The sequence below is a fragment of the Camelus bactrianus genome, chromosome 4, assembly GCF_048773025.1.
Source record: "Camelus bactrianus isolate YW-2024 breed Bactrian camel chromosome 4, ASM4877302v1, whole genome shotgun sequence".
NCBI lineage: Eukaryota > Metazoa > Chordata > Mammalia > Artiodactyla > Camelidae > Camelus > Camelus bactrianus.
The window spans coordinates 67,440,566-67,466,471 of record NC_133542.1 but is presented as its reverse complement, the minus strand read 5'-3'; the positions used below and the strand labels follow the sequence as shown (position 1 = coordinate 67,466,471).

General features: G+C 49.8%; 1 protein-coding gene across 7 annotated transcripts in view; it reads left to right on the top strand.

Annotated features, from left to right (window-relative positions):
- Positions 1 to 25,906, top strand: part of DENND1A (DENN domain containing 1A) — a 470,473-nt gene that overhangs the window by 413,038 nt on the left and 31,529 nt on the right. For all 7 annotated transcript variants that reach the window (XM_074362200.1, XM_074362199.1, XM_074362197.1 and 4 more), the window contains one exon: positions 5,474 to 5,605. In XM_074362200.1, coding sequence (XP_074218301.1) covers positions 5,474 to 5,605 — 132 coding nt within the window. The remainder of the gene's footprint in view (positions 1 to 5,473; positions 5,606 to 25,906) is intronic.

Genomic DNA, 25,906 nt, shown 5'->3' with positions numbered 1-25,906 from the left:
CCCAGCCATCTCTTTCTAAAGGGAAGATGCAGTGCTTTCGTCCAGAGCTCCTCCTGCCAGACCTGGCTGGCTGGGGAGAGCTCCACGCAGCTCGGGGCTCCCAGCAAACTGCATTCTCTTGTGGTGCCTTACATGGCTGGCACAGAATGCCCTGTTTTAAAAGTGATGGCTGTACACACATTCTTTCTCACCTACAGGGAGCATTATGGTATTTATGTAAGGATGTCATTTTTTGCCTATTGGGGAACCCCTCAAAAATTATCTTTTTTCTTCAGTATCAAAATGATTGAATCAGTTGGGCCCATTTCACAGCCCTTTTTTAAGTTCCCAAATCTTTGATCTTTAAAAGATAAATCGACCTTGTTGATTTAGAATCTGTGTGACTGAAAGGAGCAAATTCACAGTTGGGTTAGCGAAGGCTTGAGTTTCTTTCTGGCTAAACGTTTCCTAGCGTACTAAAGGGAGTGAGTAAGCGTGTGTGGGGCAGGGGGATGCAGGTAGACTCTTGTAGAACAGACATTTTCACACCTTATCTCACAACTGTCAGCTCCCTGTCTCCAGACACATTAAAATACGCTGCAGCCTCAATCACAGAAATTCCAACATGGGATACTGTTCTGATATCAATATTCATATTTTAATTTGCATTTACTGTATTGTGAAGTAGACTGGGAAAGAAGGGCACTGCACAAACCTGAACATGGAGACCAGCAGTCTGAGGAGTCAGAGGTGATAAGGCCTCAGCCTCACACCCACGGGAGCCTTTAAACCCCTGCACCATGGCATGGTGTTTGGGTTTCTGAGGCAGACGAGCTAGGCTCAATGCTGGTTGTGTAGGATATTAACTGTCTGACTTTGAGTAAGTTACTAGACCTCTCTGAACCTACTTTTTCTCATTTATAAATTAGGGGAAATAGAGGGTATAACTCAGTAGTAGAGTGCATGCCTAGCATGCACAAGGTCCTGGTTTCATTCCCCAGTACTGCTAATTTAAATAAATAAATAAACAAAAACCTAATTCCCCCCCCCAAAGAAAGGGAAAAAATAAATTAGTGGAAATATAGATTTTTACTGGATTGTTCTAAGGATTAGAAGAGGTAATGGGTTTCAACAGTAACACATAGTAGCCACTCAGTAAATGGGAGTCTCCATCCCATCTATTTTCACCTGTCCCACATCTGGAGCAGGCAGTCTGCCCACACAGCCGTGTGCACACGCCCTGAGAACATGGCTGGCCTGGGATCATCTCCCTTTTGGCCTTCCACACGGCCGCCAGAGTAGTCCTCCAGGGACCCTGCTTTCTACCTCCCCTGGGCCAGGAATATTCTACTCAAATCTCTGCCTCGTAAAGTCACATCCTCAGCTCCTTCAACATCCAGCCCCCAACCCAGCTCCTACCCAAGGCCACTCAGAGCCCCCCTTCCTCCTCTGGGTTCCTGCCTCCAGACTTCTCCTGGGTACTCTGTCCAAGGACTCGTCACATGCTGTCCCAGCCATGATTTTTGATTCAGCTTAGGAAGGTGGTAGAAATTGGATTATTTACTGACTCCTCTGCTTTACCAAGGGATAGGAACTGGTAGCATCCCAGCTCTCAGCAGAGCCATGGGGGCTCCTGAGAAGAGATGGCTGCCCTGCGGTGGCCTCTGATCAGCTTCTCTGTCTACTGTCTTCCTCCTGTGTGACCCTCCTGTCAGCTTGTTGATTTGGTTTTTTTAATGACATTTTGAAGGTCAGGTTTTTTTTTTTTTCCATTTACAAACCAAAAAGAGTTTTATTGGGAAAATTCAACACATCAGACAAGCAAAAAGAAAATAATCTCATTTTATAACCTGCATTTTCACTAACCGTGTCCCGAACGTTTCCCAGACCACTAAATGTTTCATGCACATGTTGTTTCAAATGTACAGTTTTATCTGATGGACATACATACATTAATTAATCCTGGACACTTATTTCACTCCAGTTTTTTGTAGACATATATCCTCATAGGTAAAAACCTTGCAAGAATTCTTAATTATTTCATCTGGATAAATTTCTAGAAATAGAATTAGTGGGCGGGCCAAAGGCCCTGTACCTCATTTAGAGTTTTGATATGAATTGCCAGTTTGTGTTCCCACCGGCAGGGTATAAGAGTGCCTATTTTTCTGTACTCTTTGCTGATGATGTCTCAGTTAATTCTTAGACCACAGTTTCTTTAATCACAGGTACCAAGAGTTGTGTTTTGGGGTCCCTATGATGTGTGAGGTCTCTGCTGGTACATACAGTGGGGGATGTGAACTGGCCCTATTATATCTTTCCCAACTAGGGCTCCTCCGACGTTGCTCTCCCAGATCCTGGGAGGAAGCAGTTGTCCTTCCCCAGGTGGAGGAAATAGTGAAGAAGCTATCAGATTGGTGGGGTGAGCGCAGGACTTTGTAAGAAGTCTTTAGCACCTTTGGATCTTCTAACTAAAGAAAATTAACATGCAGCACTGCTTTTTGGTGCACAAGCACATATATATATTGGACACATTCAATCCAACTTTACAAAGATTTATTGGACAGTGTGGACTGTATTCAAGGCTCTGGAGCAGAGAACCCAAATCCCAAGGAATTCAGTCTGTGGGGATAAGAAGATAAGTGTGCAGATAGCACACAGCTTAGGATCAGTGTGACAGAAGGGTTTCCAAAGAGGAGATCGCATCTGATGATTTCTTGAGCATCTCCTCAACTCAACTCAGAATACCTTCTCTCGTGCTATTGTCCTGGGTTGATAAGGTATAAATGCTAGAAATCGCATCGCTCTGGGCTCCTTCACTTTCCGGCCATGTGGCCTTGGGTAACTTGCCCTCTCTGAGCCCCGTTTCCTCATCTGTAAGAGAGTGATAATCCTCTTTACCTTGTGGTTGTTGTGGGAGCTAAGTTTGATGGTGAAGGTCAAGGTCAGGAGACGGGACTGTGAGTAGCAGGCACTTAACACCGGGAAGCTCTTCCTTTTACATGGTGCACTTTACATGTTGCAGGGAATAAGGCTCTAACGTTCAGTTTGCACAGGACTGTAACGTTTTCCCAAGTTTCCTCACATCTCATCTCATTTAACCCATTCTCTTAGTAGCTTTGAAGTTCTTCAAGCAGGTGGTGGTCTCCCCATTGTAAAAATAAAGAAATAAATGCTGAGAGATTGAGTGAATTAGAAAGATCAGACAGCTAGTTAACGTTAAAAACAAAATTGAAGACAGTATTTTTACTTAAAAGCAGAAACTAAGACACTTTCCCCCAAACTACCATACATGTTTTTAAAATAACTATTTTATTACCTTATAGTTTTCATTACTATCAGTAGTTTCTTACCAGTTTACCTTAACTGATCCATGTCTTTTTTTCCCAGCCAATCTCTCACATGTGCAAGATTTTTCCTGAACTAGAAGTGAATTTTTTTTCCTGTTTGGCTTTACTCAACCTCTTACGTCTGTCCTCTCAGTAACCCCACTAGATCCAAAATGCCCCTTTTGCCCTTTGTTACTTTCAGGCACAGCAGGAGCCCCTCCCCCTCTTTGTTCCACTTGACCTTAGCACCTTAGGGCAACCCCTTTCCAAGAGAGCCGTTTCTAATTGGCTGTAGGCAGCTTCTCTCATCCCTGAGCCTCGGCCAGGCTAAGACTTGGGGACCACCTGATACAAACCCTCCCTGCAGAACCAAGAGGTCACTATCTCCCTGTGTTGTTACCAAGCAGTGTAGACTCAGCTGGGTGTGTGGAGTTGAATACATACAGGAGGGATCCCTATAGTTCATTTATTTTTATTATTACAGTATAGTTGATTTACTCCCTATAGTTTACTGAGTACCTTATTAGTAGGTACTCAGTTATTAGTACTGAGTACTATATATAGTACACTTTTGAGTAAAAATGTTCTAGACCCTTTTAAGTTGTTCAGTCTCCTTTACTCCTCATAGCTGCCATATGCCCATTTTACAGATGAGGAGACTGAGGCTCAAAGATGTTACATGTATTTCTTCCTTAATGCATTATTATTCAGTAAAGGATCATCTTCCTCCATGTGCCACCATTCTCTCTATTTGGCTAAGTTAAGAATTGTCGAGAGTTTTATGTGCAGAACTTCAGCAGTACTAAGGGTGTGTGTTTTGTTGACCAAAATGTGAATTTGTTTTTGCAATGAAAAGAATTGGAGGTTGTATTTATTATTTTATTCTAGCTCTGAGTTATTTTTACTTGGTGAAAAAATCATGATTTACATGTTTTTTATTTGTGCATTTATTTTCTGCCTTGCTCAAATGAGTATTTAAGCAACTTTCATGACTTAGATAAGGCATATGACGCATATTGTACAAGTTAGCACCATCCGCAACCCAAAAAAGCTGTGGGTATGGTCAGCGGCCAGCTTTAGGCAAAGAAACCATTACCTGCCTTTTGCACACTGGGATTTTTCTTTACCTTAGCAGTTGAGTTCATTCATCAGAAGCACAAATTAAATGTAAATTTCTGAATCTGAAAAAATGCCATCAGCTCCCTAAATTTTCTCCAAGTCATAGACCCCTAACTCAGACTTCAGTCTCTTCATTCTCTGCCAGAAAGACAAGGACTAAGGAAGAAGGAGCAGGAACACATCGTTTTCACAAACAGTAACATCATCAGTAAACAAATGGGGAGAAAATGTCCACACTCACAAATAATCAGAGTAATGCAAATTAACCAACAATGAGATCTAATTTTTCACCCCTTAAATTAGCAATACATTTTTAAAACAGTAAGGCTAATGAATACAGTGGAACTGATAACGCATCCATTGCAGGTAGATGTTGGTGTAAATTGGAAAGCGATTTGGTAGAATGAATAAAAAGCCTTAAAAATGTTTATCTCTTTGGATCAAGCAATTTCATTCCTAGGGATTTCCATTAAAGAAATAATCCAAAAGAAAGAAAAACTGCCATGTTTATCACTGATGTTTAGAAAGTTATAAAGAATTAGCAACAACCTAAATGCCCAATAGTAGTAAGAATGGCTTATTAAATTATTGAGTATCTGCTCAGTGAAATATTATGCATCCATTAAAATTATCATTCTAATGACTATGTAGCACCATGGAGATGCTTCTAGTAGGGAAAAACAGAATGTAAAATTATGCACGAGCTGTGATCACAAGTAATTTTTAAATGTCTTCATGTGGACAGAGTGAATACATAAAAATGAAAATAGCCATGTAAGGTGGTGGGATGAAATATCTTCCCCCTACTGCTGTGAATTATTATGTTGTCTTTGTAATTTAATGTTTATGATTTTGGTTTCTCTACTCCTTAAAAGTCAAAGGGCCAATTGGCCCCTCCATTTCCTACATCCCTAGTGAGGGGATAGGCTCTGAATATCCCAGAGGGAGCTCTCTGGCAGGCCTCTTAGCGGTGGGGTTGGAGGGAGCCCCTGTGCTCACAGCAGGTGCCATGACCCTGACACCAACCCCAACCGGGCTTCTCCCTGCAGGACATCACTGAGAATGGCTGTGCCCCCACCACAGAAGAGCAGCTGCCAAAGACTGCGCCGTCCCCACTGGTGGAGGCCAAGGACCCCAAGTTCCGAGAAGACCGGAGGCCAATCACAGTCCACTTCGGACAGGTATGTACCCTGGCCCTTTGACTGGTCTGGTTGCTGTATTTAGTTTAGTTTTGTTTTAGCAGACATTATAGCACATGTAGCAGACAGTTTTGTTTGGTTTTTTTTCATCTCTCTCTGGCAAAACAAAACAACTCCATGGAGTTTTGCACATCTTCAGAGATTCACTTGGTACAAATGTGTTTCAGAAGGTGAATTTTCAAAAATGTTGAGGAGACAATGTGGCTCTGGTCAAAAAGCAGCTCAACTGTTGAATAAAGTCATTAAATACAGCTGCTGCCTCCCGACTCCCAGGCACTCCGTTTAGGGTGCCTCTGTTAGCAAAGCATCTCATTAGAACACTTTAGCATCCCAGGCCCTTCTTTGCACCTTCAAATAAAAGACAACAAGCAAAGTCTTAAAAAAATCAATTAGGAGTTCTTTATTAATGTACTTCCTGAAAATCAATACCAGGGGTTGTGCTTCTTAGAGTAAAAACCCGCACTGCGATTGTCAAGACCGATTCTATCACCAGCTGTTTTCAGCCTGAGCATTGAAAATTTGTCCATTTGTTTGATTTTATTTCCCTTAAGTAAAGTGTATAGAAACTGAACATTTTTAATCCATCTCCTATCAGTGGTTATATTTTTGGTTGAGAAAGATTGTATACCCTCCCTGCTTCTCTTGAATTGACTCTCCTGATTAGCAGAAGTCATAATTTTTTGATTTATGAGAAATAACTCTGTTAGCAAGATATGACTGTAACAAGAATTTGCAAGGTTATTTACTCTTAAATCACCTGATTCTTGAGCCGTTTATTAGATGAAGCATGATTAAAATTAAGCTTCATGATTTTACCTTAAATATGATTGCTTTTATATCACATAAATGTTCCTGCTTTTAACAGACATTTATCAAGTGCCTACTGGGCACCAGGCTTTGAGCTATTTAGAAATGAAGGGAACTAATGAAATTGTTGCCGTGGGTTATTATGGGGAATGAGTTTTTTGAAACATAAGAATCTTCCTCTGTAATCAATATTTTCAGTTAATATATTCATACGTCTTAAACTTGGGGACATCCATCCCCCCCTTTCTGATTTTACACTTAAAAGGGATGTTATAAAAATTGAAATGTAGCACCAGAAAGAAGCATCCACAGGGCAGTGCTCATTTGGTTAATGATTATCTTCCAATTGCGCTGGTGTTTGCACCCCTGAGGAGCTGCCTCCTTCCTGGGCGCAGGCCCTGTTGGAGAAATCTGCACCCCAGTTCCCTGGCTGTGTTTGCTGAAAGCGCAGCCCCCGGTCGTCGCCAGCATGGCATTCCAGAGCCAGCTTCCTGCTTTCCTTTGTCCTCATTCCTGCACACACGAACCTTCCCATGAAAAGAGCCCCTCTCTGGAGTTTGGAGCCCATTACAGAGAAAGAGGGGGCGGGGGAGAGGGATTTCATGGTGTTAAACATTCCATTTTCGAAACACAAAAAAGGAGGCCCTATTTGAAATGGAGAAAGACCTTCTTTCCATTTCAGCAAGAAGTAGAGATGCTTTAATGTCATTCCCAGCTAAATGCAGAATAAGAGTGTGTTCGCGCGCGGGTGGGGGATAAACAATTAAAAAAGCCACCCCAAACTCTGTTGAAATAAGAGCTGTCTGTGCCTTCACAGGTCTGTAAACTGGAGAGGATGAAAGTGGCTTTTTTTCCCCGTTTGTCACTTCCCTCACGTGGCTGCCAGCATTATGCAAGTGTACAGGAAGGCAGGGTTTTTTTTTTAATGCATGCATGCAGATTAAGGTCAAGCCCCAAGTATCAGCCATGCAGCAGGCTCTCCCTTACAGCTGCAGCCGCAGAGCCTACCCACAGCCACGAGATGCCTTAATTGAGACGTGCTGTCAAAGTGACAAACACATTTGCATACAGTCTACACTCTATTTATTTTCTCTGGAAAGGTCTGCAGTCTGCTGTTGGTTGAACATTCTTAATCAGTTTGCTGTAAGTGAACTGCCAGCTAGCTCACTTGTGCCGGCCGCTTCTTCATTAGGTGACAGATTAGCTGCAGGGGGGATGGGCCAGGGAAACCGGAGACCCCTTTCTTTTAACTCTTTCCAGCTTTGCCCCGGTGCTAGTTTGTCCTTCAGTCCTTCCCCGGGTGCCCGGTTTAATGGGCCATTGACCAGACCAGGCAGTGTTTCCTGGAGCACCCACTACCGACAGGCCTGAGTTTTGAGGGCTATATGTTCTTCTCAAAGAAGTCTTTTGAGTTACATTTCAGAATTTTTTGCCACCCTGTTCTCCCATCTGAACTATTTTTTTACTTGGTATTTTTCCTTAAACAGACTCCAACCTGATATCCATACCAACTTTAGCCTCATCTTAAGCAGTGATGTTGGTAAAACCATAGGTTGATGTACTGGTCTAATTTTTCAAAAATGTATCAAAAAAAATTTTTTTAACTGTCCATGTTTCACCTAAACTACTCATGTAGCCCCAGCAGTATACATTCTCCTTTTGGAGAACATGTGTCATCTCTGGCCCTTTGAGGAAGGGACCATTAGCTGTATTTTATAGACCCAGTGCTGGAGCTCAGGGACCTTCCCAGGGCCACGTGGCCAGCACAGAAACCTAGGACAGTCCAACTCCAAAGTCCACTCCAGGTCCCTCACCAAGCAGAGACGTTAGTTTGAAATGTCTGTTAAAGCTAACGTGACCCAGAAAAATAATTTAAAGTAGCCAGACAGTGTACACTGACCTCTGAAAGACCCTGGCCATGAGTTTACGTTCTTGTGGATTTCATTCTTTCAGAGCACTTAGCTTTCCAGTGGGGACGGAGACTGCTGAGGTCACTAGTACGTTAATCCCCCCACCTTACAAAGCTAGGGCCCGTGCAGCTAGCCAGGGAACTCCATGGGGACATAGGAAGGGTGGCAGGGAGCCGGGGGTAGGCCTTTGCAGAGCCCTCCAGGGAGATGAAGTGCTCTCTTGCTTCTGCTTCACTGGAGCTTCCTCCTTCAAGGCCGTATGTTCCTCTCTTTAATTCTGCATCTACCCATCCATGTGTTGAGACCTACCATGTGTAAAAAAATAAGTTTCTGTGGGGCGTAATAAGGGAGACAGACCGGCAAATGGACAGCCCAACGCAGAGTGATGAGAACAGTGAGGGAAGTGGCCCAGGACATTCTGAGGGCCCCACGGAGGCAACCTCTTCACCTGCAGGACCACTCTCTCCTGTCCTAAGTCGGACTCTAGAGTTAAAAGATATTTTGTTAACAAACTGAATGTGCTAGCATTTCATCTATTTTCTAAAGCAGACATACTTAATGCCACAGCTCATCATGAGCTGTGTTAATAATGGTTCCAGACAAGAGCGAATAAATGGATTTTTAGTTAGCCTCTGCATCCTTACCATGACTGGTGTCTTTAAGGAGTTCAAACGTCTCTGACCTGAGAATGCCTGTTCCTACCTTGGGAAATGTTTCGATTTAGAGAGGCTGTCAGTAACTCTTTTTTTCCCCAAGTTTAGAATCAAATGAAAAATAAGGCCCAGGAAACAGTCAAATGAGATAAAATGCCAGTTTGCCAGTTTTTTTTACCAGAAGGCTGAAGGGAGAATATTGCTTTACACCTGAGGCCAAATGGGCTTGCTCAGACCTCACCTCAGAAGTGAAAAGACTGAGCTGCTCCCCACAGGAGTTGGAACAATGCAGGCAGCACCCAGGGTGCCTGTGGACTGGCTGCTGTGCAGGGGGCAGGAGGAGGGTGCCCGGAGCACAGAGCATGCTCAGTTCTTTCTCCCAAACTCCAGCGGAAGCACTCCTCTGGGCAGCCCTGAGCAAGTGGGCACAGAGAGAAGCTAAGGGCTCCCCCATGCTTTTCTTTCCTGCGGTGGGGACTGGACATTCTCTCCTTTCTGCGCCTGGGGAGGGAGTGAGGAAGCACCGCCCTCCCCAGCAGGGTCTGGGCGCCCCACAGCCAGAACATCTTGCCTCAACCCTTCCCCTCCTGAGAAAGCAGCAGGGGCAGCACCCCCATGGAAACTGCTCTGTGCCCTGTGGTTAGTAAGATGGACAGGCCCCTAGGTGCTTTCACATCTGTGCTCATTTGATTGAATCTTTGCCGTCAGCTGGTAAGGAAGACGGCCTCATACCCATTGTACAGATAGAGAATCAGGCTTAGAAGACATTTGCTGGAATTATTAGGTAACTCATACTCCACTGCCAGCAGCACCTCTGCTTCTCTCAGCTGAGTACCACTACCCTTCCTGGCTCGGGGAACTGGACCTATAGTGGGAGCCCAGTGACACTGGATTCGAGTCCTGGACACGTGCTGCCATGGGCCTCGGCCAGGGACTGGGCCTTCTCAGGAGGTGGGAGGATGGGGCTCCCCTGAGAGCATCATGGCAAACCCACTCCAGGCCCCCCCTCTGTTGTGTTCCTCCCAATTGATCCTGCCTTCCAGTCTGATATATTCCAAAAAGTATGCACTGAAAGGTGTCTCTATTCTCCCAGTTGAGCAAAGCTTTCTAAACCTCTCTAACATAAAGTTTGAAAAGCCAGTTAAACCAAAGCCTGAACTAAACACTACGGTGGCTTCCAGAGACCTGGGCAGAGTGGTTTAGATACACCCCCAGGAGCAGCTCTTGGAATGCAGTTGCTTGCTTGTCTGTGCATGTGGAGAATTCTGGCTTTACAAGCACGAGCTGTGTCATTTGGTGCCAGTCTTGCACCGGGCTGGAGAAGATGCCCAGCCAGCAAATGCCTTTGCAGCACCCTCGGCTCCGAGCACACTGAGAAACCCCTTCTGCCCCACTGAGCTTGGAAGTCACCTCGATTCCCTTCAACTCAGCCAGTGCCTCCCAAGCACCTCCAGCAGATGTTCCCATGTTCCCCGGACACCTCAGACCACAGGCCAGCAGTCTGAACGTACACTCCTGCCAAACTTACTCCTCCTCTTCCATCTCCCACCGCAGCAAGGTCCATCTAGAAGCCCGGATCCACTCCCTCACCCAGAGCCTCTCCCTTCCCCCTCTAGCCCGGGACAGTGCCCAGCCCCTCCTCTCCACCGCCTCTGTCACAGGTTCGGGCTGCATTATCGCTCCTTGGGCTGCTCCGCAGTGTCCTAACTGGTCCCCTGGCCTCCAGACTCACCCCTACTGTATTCCCTGCACAGCCTCATGGGGTCCGCCTGAATCACACACAGTGACGGTGTCACCTCCTTGCTCCTCACCTCCCTTCACCCTTGGCATAGCCCATGAGACCCTTGATGACCTGCCTGTCCGCCCTCAGAGCGGGTCCCTTTTGTAAATCCTCTTGACTTACTTGGTTGCTCCTGTCTTTGTGCAACCCCTGGACTAGGCACATTCAGTTCATCTCACACGGCCTTGTAATTATATCTTTAATGCCGGTCCTCCCCCAAGACCATGTGAGCCTCTGGAACGTGCAGCACAGAGCCTGGCAGTCAGTAAACGTCTTGGGGTTTTATTATTGATGTGAATTTGTGAATTGATTAATAATTGATTATTGTTTAAGTACTTGCTGTGTTTCCAACAAATTATTTGGTTTTTATTTCAGATGCTATGCTTATGATTCTGTTCATTTGAGAAAGGAAAATGAATATTCCATTAGTGGTCAAAAACTACTTTCCATAAATAAGGGTTTTGCTTCCAAGTAGAAACAGATTCTTATTATAGGAATTTAGATCCTGTTTCATTCTATTTTGTATTTTTATTAGCTCCTAAGTTCTAATTGTACAAGCCCCAGGAAAGGAGGGGAGGAGAGAGAGGGGACCGCTGGGACATGCCCAGGCTCCGGGGATGGGTCAACCTGGAGAGGGAGAGCCAGGAGGGAGCAGTCAAGGGAAGGAAAGGTCCAGTGTCCCTTGAATTATATCAAAAAAGCAAGAGACTAGGTTGCATAACCAAATGAACCAAATGCAAAGTATGAACTTTAATTTTTAAAAAAAGCATTAAAGATATTCTTGGATAAATTGGAAGATTTGAAGATGGACTGGGGTGTTAGATGATATGATAGTTATTGCGGACATGATGGTTTTAGAGGTTTATCTTTATGCCTCAGAGGTACACACTGCAGTATTTAGGGATGCGGAACCATGATGTCTGCAGCTTGCTGTCACATGGCTTGGGCAAGAAGTCATGCACACGCACACGCACACGCACACGCACAGACACACACGTGTATGCCCTCCATTCACAAAGAGAGAAAGCAAATGCAGTCCCCATCCCCTTAAGTATTTAACTGCTGAAAAGCAAAAGCCGATCAGTTGATGGAGGAAATGTGGTCGAGCAGGGAAAGCACAGATTTTTAGCGTCAGGCAGCTCTGGACTTAAATTTCAGCTCTGGCACTGACAAGCTGGTAACCTTCACTAAGTAACCTAACCTGAGTGAAATCAGTTTTCTCACCTTTAGAGTGAGGATAATACTACTCACATCATAGGCCGTTATGAGGATGAAGTGAGATACCGTGCTGCCCATGGGTGCTCAGTAGACATGTCTCTTTCTCCAGTGGAGGAAAGCAGAGCCTGCTGTCAGTCACCCACTGACATGGCCTCCCTGCCAGCCTGCCTTCCCAGCGCTTGGCTGTCATCACGGCTCTGAGAACTCGCGCCCCTCCACGGTGGCCCTCCTGCACGTGCACACTTGTAACTGCCCCGTGTGCCCTAGGCTCTTGTGGGAAAGTCAACCCCTAAGCCAAGGAGGGCTGGCATCTTGGAGCAGAGAGGGAGGTGCTGGTGGCATGGCCAGGAGATGGTGCGCACGTCTGACTCAGACACGTGAGCAGAAGGGGCCACTGGGGCAGTTGGGGCACTCGGCCTGAGTGGGCAGGCGCGCGTGGTGCTCTGCAGTCCAAAGGCATTTCCTTGGCCTCACTTGTCAGCCGTGCTTTCACAGTCCACGAGGCAGAGCTCTCTGCACATGGCTCCTTCAAGCCCTGTTGTTTCCAAATCATATTTCCCGCTTTTCCATCGCCCCCTTTTCCGCTCTTTCAGCCATATTTTTGCATCAGAAAGTGGGCACGACAGGGTGGTCTCTTGCTCTGTTCCCTCCAGCTCCCCTGTGCCGGCTGCAGGGTGACCGCAAGGCAGCTCTGCCTTCAGTGCTGGCAAGTAGCTGTGCGAAGTTGTTCTGACTCTTTTGCTGCTGTTACCAAAAGTAGCGTGGCCCCTAATTGGTAGTGGGTTTATCAGGTCTGTCTGGTGAGGGTGGCCAGCTGGGCCCTGCTTTCCATGTGGCCCAGGCTGGCCCAGAGACAGCTTCTGATGGAAGGTTAACAAGGCCAGGCTTTGCTCCTCTGAACAGACATGTTCGATTTCAAGAGGAAAAACTTGCCAATCAAAAAAGAAAAATCAGAATCTGGAAATTCATAAGGATTGAGTTGAAAATCCAGGCAATTTCTGATCAAGCATTTGATGTTGCCTTCTCAGGTAGTATTCCTCTTGTTACAGGGAACTCAGCGCCAAGGGCAGGTCTCCTGATGTGCCCTGGAGGGGCTGAGAGATGTCAGCGCCAGTTGAAAATCCAGGTTCAAAATAGCAGTTTGCTTTCTAAGCGCCACCACGTGATCTCCATTCAGCATGAGTTAAGGACCCCGATGGAGGGCACGGGGCCGTGGTGTCCTCCTCCTGCTGGGTGTTGAGCACTTTCACAGGAGTTTGAGCACATCTTGTGGGCAAAGAGCAGTGGGGGACGGAGGAGGGCCGTGAGGCTGAATTGCTCACCACGTGCCAGGCACTGTGCCGAGACCTGGAGAAGTGGGTCTGTGTTCCAGCTCCAGGTACCATGCTAGGCAGTTACCACAGGTTAGCCCGCTTAGTCCTTTTGGCTACCCTACTGGGTCTCAGGTTCTATCCTCTTGCAGAGGAGACAGGCTCAGAGAGGTTGAGGACTTAGCCAAGGTTTATAGCTCAGAAGCAAGAGGATTCAAAGCCGTGTTGTTTATTACCAGACCTCAGGTCATGCCCCAGCTCTGTGCTGAGAACACGGCAGTTTCCTGGTGGGTTTGTAGTGACAGGGCCAGTGCAGCAGCCTGGGCAGGTGGCCCAGGATCCTAGGATGCTGAACCACAGGGAAGGCCTTGTCCTAGTTCCCTTCCGGATCCCGGGTCGTCTTTAATGTCGCTGGGCCTTGGTTGGCACCAAGACAAGAAAACTGGTATCCTGCACCCCATGTGGACTCTGTGCACCAAACCCACCATTAGACACCAAAGGCACGCTGGGCGCTTTCTTAGTCTGTGTGAGGGATTAAGATGCAGGATGAAAACTGGGCATGTGTAGGGGTCAGTATTGGGGGTGTCAGGAACCAGTCCAGCCCCCAGAGACCAGGGGCAGAGCTAATACTGGGACTCTACATCAGTTAGGTTACTTTAGGTTGCAAGAGACATAAAACCCAAAAGAAAAATTTTTGGCTCAGACCAACTTCAAGTATGGCTTGATCCAGGTATTAAGTCCCATCAGTCAGACCCGTCAGTCAGACCCAGTTTTTTGCTGCACTTCTTGGCTTTGCCTCCTCTGCTGCTGCCATTCTCAGGCAGGCGTTCCCTTTCTGGTGGCAAGATGGCTGCAGCAGCTCCAGACAGTGTCCTTGCAGGTGCAGGACCAGCAGGGGAGTGTCACTTATTGAACCAGCTGTGATCATATGCCTATCTCAGAACCAGTCATGTGGCCAAGGGTCTTCTGTGTGCCACGCGTAGGGCCCTACCCACAACACATACCTAAGAAGTGAAAGAGGGGTAGTCCCTGGAGAGGAAATCAAGGGGCTGTTAACAAAAGAAGGGTGAGCAGATTAAACTGATACGTGTACGCACAGAGGGCAAACCGGAGACATTGTCCCAGCCCCTGTTCTCTTGTCTGATGGCAGAAAAAGGTTCACACCCAGAGCGGTGGGGATTTTGAAATCATGAAATCAAGTATGTGTGACTGAAGGTCAGGGTCAGAGGTCAACCAGGGCACCAGTAAAGAGGGACAGAAGAGCAATGGCAGGTCAGTGCGTGGCAGGCAATAGGAATCAGGGGTCGCAGGTGACAGGCGCAGGCACAGTTGCCTGGGACAGCTTTGGGGGAGTGGAGTGTGTTGGGTCAGCTGCAGTCCAGGGCCCAGGAGTTGACAAGGAGCCAAAGACTGAGGTCACTGGTTCAGTAGATGCTCACTGATACCTGTTCTGTACCACATCTATGAAACAGGTGACAATGACAAGGTCCCTGCCTTCAGGAAGCCCACGGTCCCGCAGTACATGGCTCAGCTTACTCCTGATGGACGGAATCCATCTGGTGGTTTTGAAAGGGCCAGGTCTGTGCCATGTGATCATGCCATGGAGCATCTCAAAGTCCCCTTTCTGTTTGTCTTAAACTCCATCCAGTTTGGTACTCTGGGTGGTTCCCCACCAGCATGCTCAACAGGTGCCCATCACCTCATCACTGCTGACTTGCTGGAGATCACTGCTGAGTAGATGCGGTGTTTAATTAACATCCTTGCTCTCCGTCAGCGTCAGGGACTAGGCAGGGAGCTCGTTTTCCTAGGATGGGTGGGAGCAGCCTTCTTCAGGCTGTGACTCAGATACCTGGTGAAGGTTCTGCACCTGAGAGACTAAACACAGCTGCTGTTCTAGCCTGTTCTGGGATGGGGTGGCAGCTGGCTTCATGTTAAGCCCCAGAATTCCCTGCACCTTGCCCACACAATCCCCACTGCTTTCTCTGGCTGTTTGTAGTGGAGAATTCTTGCCTTCTAAGTCACTCCTTTTGCCCAAGATAGAGTTTCCAGAAAGGTCAGACTGAAATACACAGAGGAGTGGAAATTGGACTGGCCGCAGGAGCCTGGTGAATGGATGGAAGTGTCAAGTCCAGCAAGGCGGGAGGTCTGAGCTGGACTTTGCGCCCAGAGAGCTGTCTTTCGTCCTCCTTCCCTTGAACAGAGCTCTCTCCCAGCTCTGGCCTGTCCCCTCTGACTCTCTGCTCTGGGGGGAGCTCAGCCATGGCTCTGGTTTCTAGCATCACCTTTGTTCTGGCAGCTCCAGTAGACTGCTTTTCATCATCACTGCTCCACTGGCTGCAGTGTCTTAGTCTGTCCTTGGCCTTCCTCCAGCCTGCCCCACCCCAGTTCCACAGGGCGGCAGCCCCGCTGTGCCTGTACCTCCCTCATGTCCCTGGAGTCACCTGTCGCTCTCCTCCACTGGTCTGTGAGGCACAAGGGGTATCAGAAAACATCAAGTAATGAGATAGGTTGGCCTGTCAGCCCTCCAGGATGTGGGTCCCTCACCAGGATTCCCTCCCTAGTCACAGACTTGACGGATGATCAGGAGAACTTCCCGGCTGCCGGGGCCCTGCTGGAAGTCAGCTCTCCCCAATTTCCTGCCCACTCCTGGGCCTGCTGGGCTGAGGGGCCTGCCGGGCTGAGGGGCCTGCCAGCTCCTTCTCACCCTGCGAGACTCTGCTCAGTGCCCCCACCCCGGGCGGTAGCCCTTCTTCTCTAGCACCCAGCACACAGCTCTGTCTGTGTTCATTCATTCACCAGCTCTTTGTGGACATCTGCTCTAAGCCAGACCCTATGCTGGACGCTGGGGGAACCCAGACATGAGTGGGCTCCTCCTTTCTCCAGTGCCAGAAATGTCTTTCCTCTTCTGTTCCAGCTGACAAAATCCCATCAGCCTTTCAGGACCCACTCAAGCACCTCTTCCCCTGGAAGCCCTCCCTGACTCCTCCAAGCAGAGCCATCCCCTCCCTGCTCTGGGCCAGCCCTGGCCCCGCGCCTGACACACTGTCCCCAGACAGGGCTACTGTCAGCCTCATCTGTGACCTTGGCACCCTCGCAGGGCCTGCTCTAGATGAGCTGCCCAGTGAGTCTGGGGCACAAAGTGGTGAGTGGTGAATACATGGAAGGCGGTGGGTCATGGAGAAGGTGAGGGCAGCCCTGCACACTCCCTGTGCCCTTGAGTGGCCAGTCAACTCAGCAGGGCAGGGAAACCAAAAAAGGGGACAGCTGTTGTTCGGCAGTTCCTGTGTTCACTTCAGGACCCCTACGTGCCGTGCCGAGCGTGAGTGACAGGCCTCCTGCGTCCCCTGAGCCTGTCTACATTCACCAGTATGACAGCAGGATCTCTTTGCCAGAGGACTGACCAGAGCCTAAAAACAGCATTTCTTTTAAGGTCTGTGCCAGAGCGGATCGGAATCCAGCTCCCTGCCAGGGAGATATTGAGCCCAGCAGGACAAGAGCAGGAAATCTGATTCAGCGAGACCAGAGGAGGCATTTTCTCAGATTAGAATTCTCTGTGCCAAAGGTGGAGAGTTTATCACAGTAGGGAAGGGGAAATAAAACATAAAATATTGAGAATAAATTCTATCCCACAAACACAACCCTCGAGGAGAGTCAGCTCAGTGTCACTGGCGGTGCAGGGTGTCCCCACACCGTGGCCACAGGAGTGCTGTGCCAGGAGCTGCCCGTCACGTTGTCCCCCATCAGTCCTGAGCCCTTCTGTGGACTAGATAAATGATCAGCCTGGCTGTGCTCAGGGGAAGGGATGACAAGGACTAACTGAGAGGTGGCAAGACAAGGAGGGGTCAGATGGATCAGGTTGGTTTTCATTCTCATGCAGACCTCCTGTGAGCCAGGCCCCTCCATAAGCATCAACCCACTAAATCTTCTCAACTACCTTATGAGACCAAGACAGTTATTATTATCCTCAGAAAGGTGATGCTCAGAGAAGTTATGCAGCTGGCCCAAGGTCACACAGTAGGTGGCAGAGCAAGATTTCCAAACCAGGTCTACCTGGTGCTAGACCCAGGCCCTTCCCTCACCATACCCCTCCCATCGAGCCTTCTGTATCAGTTCCATCTGCTTCCTAGGGTATCTGGTTGTGGCTGCCAGTAGTTTGGGGCATGCTTAGAATCCAGCAGCATGGCTTAGGGTGGCCAGGGAGGTCAAGGTCCCTCTGTTCTGCTTCTCCTTTCACTCCTGGCTAAGATCAATGGCTGCTGCTGAGATTTGAGACTTTGCTTTCTCCCCAGGGTGAACCTAACAGAGCCCCGGATTCCTTAACACAGGGGTAAGGACAGCAGATATGCTGCCCTTCTGAGTGTCTGCTGGGTGCTGGGCAGAGTGCTCAGGCGGAGTTTGCATTTCCTCACATCATTTTCCCCAAATGATGCAAGAGGAACCATGACTGCCCCACTTTCCATGAGGGTCAAGGGCCCTACCCTAATCCTCCTCCTGGTAGGATGGCTTCAGATTCAAAACCCTGGCCTCTACCATCCCGTCCAGCTCACCTGACCTGGGGCAGCTTGGTGGTGCTGGCAGCAGAGGCAGCTTGCCAGCCTCTTGCACACTTGATCTGAGACTGCACTGACCGTGTCCCTAGTTTAGGTCATTGTTTTTGCTGGGTTCTTTTTATTGTCAGTCTGCTTAGGTCCATGTCTTCTGGAATATTCTATCACATTTCGTTTATACTGCAAAGAATTTTTAAATATAATAAAAGTACTAAAAGAGAATATATAACAGGGACTTCTCCCAAGGGATCGTTGATTATATCCCACTTAAAATGCAGAGTGTGATGGGGGATGAACATTGCCTGGAAGCAGTTTAAACTGAATTTCACAGGTGTTGCTGCCCATCAGACACATGGTTCCATGGTCATGGTCACCTCATGGCCTTCCTTGGGATGCCCCAGTCCCTAACCCCTTCTCAGTAGATCCCTGTTTGCACTTTCTGGAGAGTTTGATTGCGAATGTTTCCAGAGGGACAGTGGGTTGAGCTTTGGCAAGATGGTGCCTCGGGAGGCCAGGTGGAGTGATGCAATCGGCAGGAGACCGTGACCCTCCAGGTGTGCTGACCAGGGGGTAGTTCTCTCGACAGACACCAGGCAGGACAGAGGATGCTTTCACCCCAGAACTGTCTACCCAACACTTTCTGTTGCCCAAACCATGATGACCAGCTGAGAATTCCCCTTCCCCTGCTGTCCCACTATCTCTGTGATTAAAAGTACTGAAGCCTCAGAGTTTTTTGCCAGGCAGAACTCTGAGTTACTTTTTTAGGCCCTCATTAATTCCTTTCTTCATTTATTCACCATATCATGAGGCATGTCAAATGCCAAGCCCTGTCCAAGTCCCCAGGGTTACAAAGGAATGAGACATGTGTCTTGCCTTCATGGCACTCATTGTCTGGGAGAGACAGTGAACAAACCAGATGGAAAGAGAACTGCTAATGGTATAGATGTACTGGCTCGAGAGGAGTCCTGAGGATGTCTAGGGGAACCAGGGCAGGCTTCTCAGTGGAGGTGACATTTCTGCTGAATCTTGTAAGATGAGTTGTAAATCAGGCGAAGCCAGAGGAGGAGGGCATTCCAGGTAAAGAGAAGGACACAAACAAAGGAGAAGAGAGTGTGACTCCTCAGAGAAGCGGGGGACTAGCATGGGGAAGGACCAGGCCAGGAGGCAGCTAGTGAGGGCCAGGAGCTAAACTGCAGAGGTGGACAGGGGCCAAGTCTTGGGGGAGCTTGAATCGTATCTCGTGGGTGTCAGGAGCCAGTGAGGGGTTACATTAGAGGGAATGGCACCTGGGAACATTTACTCTGGGAATTCCCACCACAGGAAGGGTGGAAGTAGGTGAGGCCACGAGACCACTAGTGATGCTGCCAGCACTCAGATGAGAGCTCATGTGAGCCTGAGCTGCGATGCTGCTTCTAGGGGTGAAGTTGAGGGCAAGGTTGGAGAGAGGTCTGGGGGACCACATAGACAGAACCCGTGGTTCACTGGATGTCCTCCGTGGGAGCTATTGAGTTTCACCGTGGAGTGGCACAGGGCTGGACACAAGCTACATTTCTGTTCCTCCAGCCAGCAGGCTCTAATGAGATTTGAGGCTCGGCCCGTGGTGAAAGGAATGTCTGTTGGGATGGATGGGGTCAATGGTGAAAGGCTCTGTGGAGGGACAGAATGGCTGGTTGGGAGGAGACGGTACAGTAACCTCCACCCTAGCTGTCCTGCTTTTGCCCCAAGGCTGGCTACCATCTGCCTTCCTTTTTCTCTTCGCTCCAGGGCCTGTAACCAGGGTACCACGGCTTACTCTACCCCTGGCCCCCTCCCAGGGTGTGCAGTGTTAGGGCTCCTTCTCTCTGGGTTGCCAACTCTTCAGCGTCCCAGGGCATTTCTGCCAAGGCTGATGCCCAGTATTATCCTAAACCAACTTTAAAATGCAAGCCTCTGCCCATGATAGATGGAGAACATCCAGTTGTTTAGCCAGCCACTTAGGGTTTGTTGCAAACCTGCAAGAACCACACACAGGCATTTTGTTAGGCCTGTTACGCCAAGGACCCCATAAATAAATAGCAGAGTGTGTCTTGGTGCATCAGGGCTGGAGTATGGGAACAGAGGCACTGCATAAATAATACATACTTACGAAATAAATACATCAGTATGCTAGTGTGTGCAGCCACAACCAAACCACCCCAAGTAACAGCCACGGAAAGCTCCGAGGTCTGCCGTGTGATTGGCTTCCGTCCATACGTGTGCATCAGCATTCGAAGTGACCTCCAGAGGGAGGGGGTCCTCCTGCACGCTGACCCTGAGGCCCTCGAATCGAGGCAAGCGGTGAGATTGCAGGTGGGCACCTTGACACACAGCCTTGCTGCCAAGGTGTGAAACCTACCACGGCCGTGTGTTCCTGCAGATGTCTTAAGGTCTGCCGCCAAGCAGAAGGCTGATTAGTACCAAGGTGCAGGTGTGATGGTTTGCGCCTACAGGAGGAAGACGGCTGGCTGTGGGGAACAGGTTTTCTCATTATGCAGATTCGCTCAGGCTTAGGAGGGAACCTGTGGGTCAACTTTCCAAGTGACTCTCACCAGAGCCCTATAACTTTCAGCCTTTCACCCTGAGGGTCGGGCTGGGCTTTCAGAAAGTCAGTTTCCATCCCTGCTGCCCCTTTTTGAGCCCTGAACCCCACTGGGCATTTGGCTCCAGCATCTGGAGCTCCAATGAAGCAGCTGACAGAATGGCCGCTGGAGTGGGCGCCCCTCCCCTCGGTGTAATGGCACAATGCTGGATTTCAGTATTTTAAATGAAAAATATATGCAGTTAGCTGTGCGCTGACAATGTCCTTGAGGATTTGACAGTGAGATTTTCCAGCAGTTGGTCTTCGTTAGGATCCTGGCGGTGTTTAATAAGGCAGTCGAACTGCTGGCACCTTGGGTTCCTGTTTGTTCTCCGAGGGCTCTGGGGCTGCTGCGGTAAGCACATCGACCAGAGCTGATCATTACAAGGGCGTACGCCACCATGAATAAAAATGTCACACGTTTTCCCATCTCACAGCGGTACAAAATGTCAGTCCTGTCAAACACACGTTGCAGGGAGCTGTGTGCAGTCCGTACAAATTGGAGAGCTGCATATCCCCCAGCCTTCTGATATTCTTCATTTGAAGCTGAAGAAAAACAGTTGTTAACCTATTAGCTAGGATTTTAAACTCTGCTGAGGCGGTGGAGGGCCAGACTTTGACACAGATAGAAATGTATTCCAGGGTCCAGGAATTTTAAAACCAGGTTCTCCATCCATTTGTTCCAAGGGAAGGAAAAAAAAAATACCTCTGTCTGGCGAACCTGTCTGTCTGTCTTTAACAGACACTGGGGAAATTGGGGGCTATTTCACATCTGAGCTTCCCACTTTTGCATTCTACTCAAAAAGTCTCTTGCTTTTTAGGGTGGCCTTGGGGCTCAACCTGTTAGCCAAGATACCTCTAGGTTGGGAGTTTTTCCTGATCAGAAGCATGCCATTCCTGATCAGAAACGTTGCCAGCCTTGTGAACGGTGTGACTCAGTGACGGGGAGGACGACTAGTTGGTCCACATTAGTCAAATGCTGGGCGATGGCCTCACTGATCACTTGAGGCCGGTCCCACAGTCTTGGATGAGCATTTACTTTGCCCTGACCATGTGCAGGCCTCGTGCCGAGAGCGCGGGGTCCAGATGTGACCAAGACACCCTCAAGAAGTCCACTGTCTTTAGGGGAGGGACAGAAGAAAGAAGCCCAGCTCCATCCAACCAGGAAGAGAGGGACGGCTTCTGGGGAAGGGACACAGGCTTGAGCGCTGAGCTGAATCTATCAGGAAGGCAGGTGCGGGAAGGGCACCAGCATAAGCCCGTGCATCGTGAAGGGTCATGGCACGTGAGCAGCAGGGCAGGTCTTTATAGGGCTGGGGAAAGGGCTGCTTGTGGTGGGGTGGGGCATGGAGCTGGTGGGCCAGGGACTGGGTCTTGAATGGCCTGCTGAGGACTGTCTACCAAACCGCAAGTGGACCAGGGGGACGTTGGTGGTAGGGAGGGCAGTGTGGAGGCCGGCATAATCACCAGACTCCCTTTCCAGAGGCACTGTGTGATCCTATCTGTACAACTGCAAAATCAGGAGAAGATCTTTATTTTAATTTCCTAGTGGTGTACTGCTTGGGGTGGACATCATTCCAGAGATGATAAATTAGCCTTGGTTTTGCTGAGCTGGCCCTGGCCCTTAAATGCACTGAGCAAACCCTCCCCAAGTCAGGACATGGGCCTGGTGAAATGTAGGCGGCTGCAAAAACAAACCTTTCTGTGTGGTCAGAACAGACTTAGCAAGACAAAAAGCTTGCAGGATATGGGGGGAAGAACTCCAAAGGGAGAGGGGAGCACCCTCATTCTCAGGGGACAAGTTTCAGCATCTTCCTTCTGCCACTTGTGTATCGGGTCTGATGGAAGGAGTGTGGGCTCTTTGGGGTCAGACACACCTGGGCCTGCATCTTGGCTCTGCCACCTGCTAGTGGTGAAGCCTGGCCTGGGCTAGTCACTGAGCCATGCAGCCTCAGTTTCTTCATCTGCCAAATGGGGTTTTACCTTCTCTGCAGGGCTGTGGAGATCATTAGAGACCTCACAGGTAGAGCTTTTAACACAGGGCCTGGTCCATAGCAAGTGCCGCAAAACAGCACCCCCTGCTGCTATCAGAAGGGGATTCTCCCTCCCAACATCTGGAAGCCCCTCCTAGCATCCCTCACCTCCTGGGAATGTCACCCAGGCACCCTTGATGGCATCCCAGATGGCTGCCCCAGTGTAGGTAGCAGGGCAGCCCCTGCCTCCAGCTTCTGTCTGGGCAGAGAATGGCATGTGTCAGCAAGGCTCCCTGCCCCTGCCCGGCCATGGCCGCATCTGCTGCCTGACCTCGGGCCACCAATGGGATGCCACCTATTCAGACCAAGCAGCTGCACCTGACTCAAAACAAAAGGCGCCCCTCCCCCATCCCACTGCTGGCCCTCCTCCCTCCCCCCACCCCACCCCCCCGCCTCTGTCCCCCAAGCGGACGGGGTCACCCGGCCCCCTCACCGCCTTCCCTCACAGCCGCCTCGCTGCTTTTGTTCAGCATGTGAACTTCCCCGTCAGCCGAGCTCCTTGCACGGGAAGTAATCAGGGATCTTGACAAGGCTTCAAACCACAAATGCCACTACAAATTAACCAGCACCACTACAAAATACTACTCCTGTCAACATCGGGGAAGAATGCACTGCTCTTCACGACCAGACTGAGCCGCCTTTCAGCTCAGCACTCACGCCCTGCAAAGAAAGTGCCCGGACCCAGCTGAGAGAGTGGCCTCGCAAGGAGACTCATTGGGGCGGCTGAGTTCTGGGCACCCCCTCTGCAGAGATGATGGCAGACAGGCCTGACGGCAGGCACTGTGGCTTTTCTTCGAGGGCCACCTCGGTCCCCAACACCCCCTCACAGAAGGTGCCTCGGGACGGCGAGTTGCAGGCACATGGGAACCTCCCTCCGGAGTCTGACAACCAGGGCCCAAAAGCCGGCCCCACCAGCTTCCTAAAGTGTCATGTGAATTTGGGCAGGAGGGATCATGGCAGCGCCTCTATCCAGACTGAGGCTGACTGGGATATTCTAGGTAACATCTGGCCCGTCGAGGATGATCCAGGATGAGGCCTCTCCCAACCTCCATATGCCACAAAGAAGCACCTCTTTGCCACTGTGTGTGGGCAGGATGGAAACGTCTTCCTCAGCCATGATGGAAGTCCATCCTGTACAGCATCTTGCGAGAAGCACCCCTCCTAGGTTATAGCCTGGAGCTGAGACGTACCCCTGCAGGTGCTTCAGGGCCCGAGGACCCCGGGATCCCCTCTGAGGACCCAGGGCCTGCCTGGTGCTGTTGGCACAGAGCGAGTGCTGGCGGACACCATGCCCGGCCCTCTCCAGCCATCCTTGCTGACACTCTGAAGCGAAGGCAGGCATTTGATCCTCCCCAACAAGCAGGATCAGCTCTATCAAGTGTGGATGAGCGGATTCGAGATAATGACAGAAGCTGGGGGACAGGCGAGAGCTGTGCCCGAGAGAGCTGGTTGGGCATTTCAAAGAAGACACTCCACACAAATATAGCTTCAATACACTCCTTTTTGGAGACCTATCAAAAGAAGCCCTCTTTTATTTCCATACCTTGCATAATAGTGGCTTTCCCTTCCTGAGGAGTAGTGGAGCCTTGCTCTCAGCCCAGAGGCCCTTTGCAAAGCCACAGAAAGCTTTGTCTTCCTCTCGCACCAGGGGCCGTTTCACGCACAGGTCAGAGCATTGATGCAGTTACTAGCCAGGAGAATTAACCAGGTGAACTCTTCCCTTGTTAAACAGTGACAGAGCTTAATTGTGAGTTTTCTCTTTCACACTCTCCATTCCTGGCTGCGTACCTGGTTAGGACACGTCCCTGGGACAGAGAAACCCCCAGCGTCTACCCAGCCTCCCCTCTGGGGAATGCCAGGCCCTCCCCACATACTAGATGGGAGTCTGATAAAAAATGGACAGTTGAGAACACGTTCAGACCCAAAGGATCTGGGACCCCCTTTGCAGCTGCCCTTGGAGGCCACTGTTCTCCGGCCTCCAGCTGCCATCAGCCATACCCCACCTTCTCCGGCGCTCAGGAAGGGGAGCTGAGGGAGCCCTGGCTGCTGCCTCAGGCAGGTTGCATGCGTAGCCCTTGGCCTTCAATGAAGCCCCTTCGTCCCTGTGGCCTCAGGCATCTCTGTGCTTCTATCCCCTTCCCCAGACCCAGTCCCCACTTGGGGTCCAGCCTGTCATCCTACCTACTTTGACATTTCACCTTCTGTGTGGCCTTGGGTGGCTCCTGTCCCCTCTCCCTGAGCCTCCTTTCTCAGGGGTGAAATGGGGATGCTGATTCTGATCTTGAAAGGATGTTGAAGGGATTGACCAAGGTGTGTCCTCTGTGGGGGCTGAGGAAATCCACACCTCGGTTCCCAAACAGCCGGTCCCTCCCATGTGCATCAGGACCCCTGCCCCAACACACAGTTAACTTGAGATGAGCTCTTTGACCCTCTTCTGAAGGCCAGTCGTCCACTGCTAGATGTGACCCTGAGCCAGTCTTCGCCTTCCCTCGTCTGTGAAACGTAGTAGTGACCTTCGTTCCCAGCATGAGGGTTCCCAGTGCTAGCAGGTGACCTGCTTAGGCGTTGGACACAGCGGCCCAGAAGAGCATCGGCTGTGCCCACCGCACAGGCCACCCCTGCTGCCACCCCACACACACACTTCGCACTCTGCCCCAAGTCAGCGCCTGGCAGTCGAGCATCTTCCACCCTGCAGCCCCGTGCAGGGCGCCCGCTCATCCATGCCGCCCAGGTAATTAAGTTGATATTTCAACACGGCTTCCCCTCCTGACCTTTTGAAAACAATGTGTTTTGCTGCATCAACAAATTAACTGCAAATCAGATGCTGTCCTCATAAATGTGGGTTTCATAGCCAATGAGCATACTCACCTGGCCCACACAGCTGACAGATATAAACGCTGAGGGCCAGGCAGACACTGGCAGAGGCCAAAGGGTTCCTTTCCTCTCTGGGACTTCCATGTCAATCACGCTTTGGGGCTTACCCTCTCGTGTTCAGGTCTCCCAGCAGTCACATGGCCAGCTGGTGAGTTGACAACATGGAGGACTGGGCAGGCCCCCGTGGCCAGAAGGGGAGTGTCCGTCCTTAGAAGCCCACCCATCCTCCTCCCCTCTGTCTTCTATGCCAAGGACACCAAGGCCTCTGATCTGTCCCTCCCCACCTAAATCCCTCCCACAGAGAAATTCCACACTTCTTAGCCTGATGGTCAAGGCCTTACATCATGTGACCCGCACCCCACCCTCCGCCCGCCAGCCTCTCCGAGTTCCTGGCCAGCTGTGTCCTCATATTCACCCTCACTCTAGTCTTGTTGGACCACTGTGGTTCCCGTCCCATGCACCTGAATTCTCTACCACCCCATCCTCTAGAAGAGCCCCTCCTTCCTACCTCCACAGACTTCAGTACCCCTCTGTCCCCTGGCATTATAACCCCTG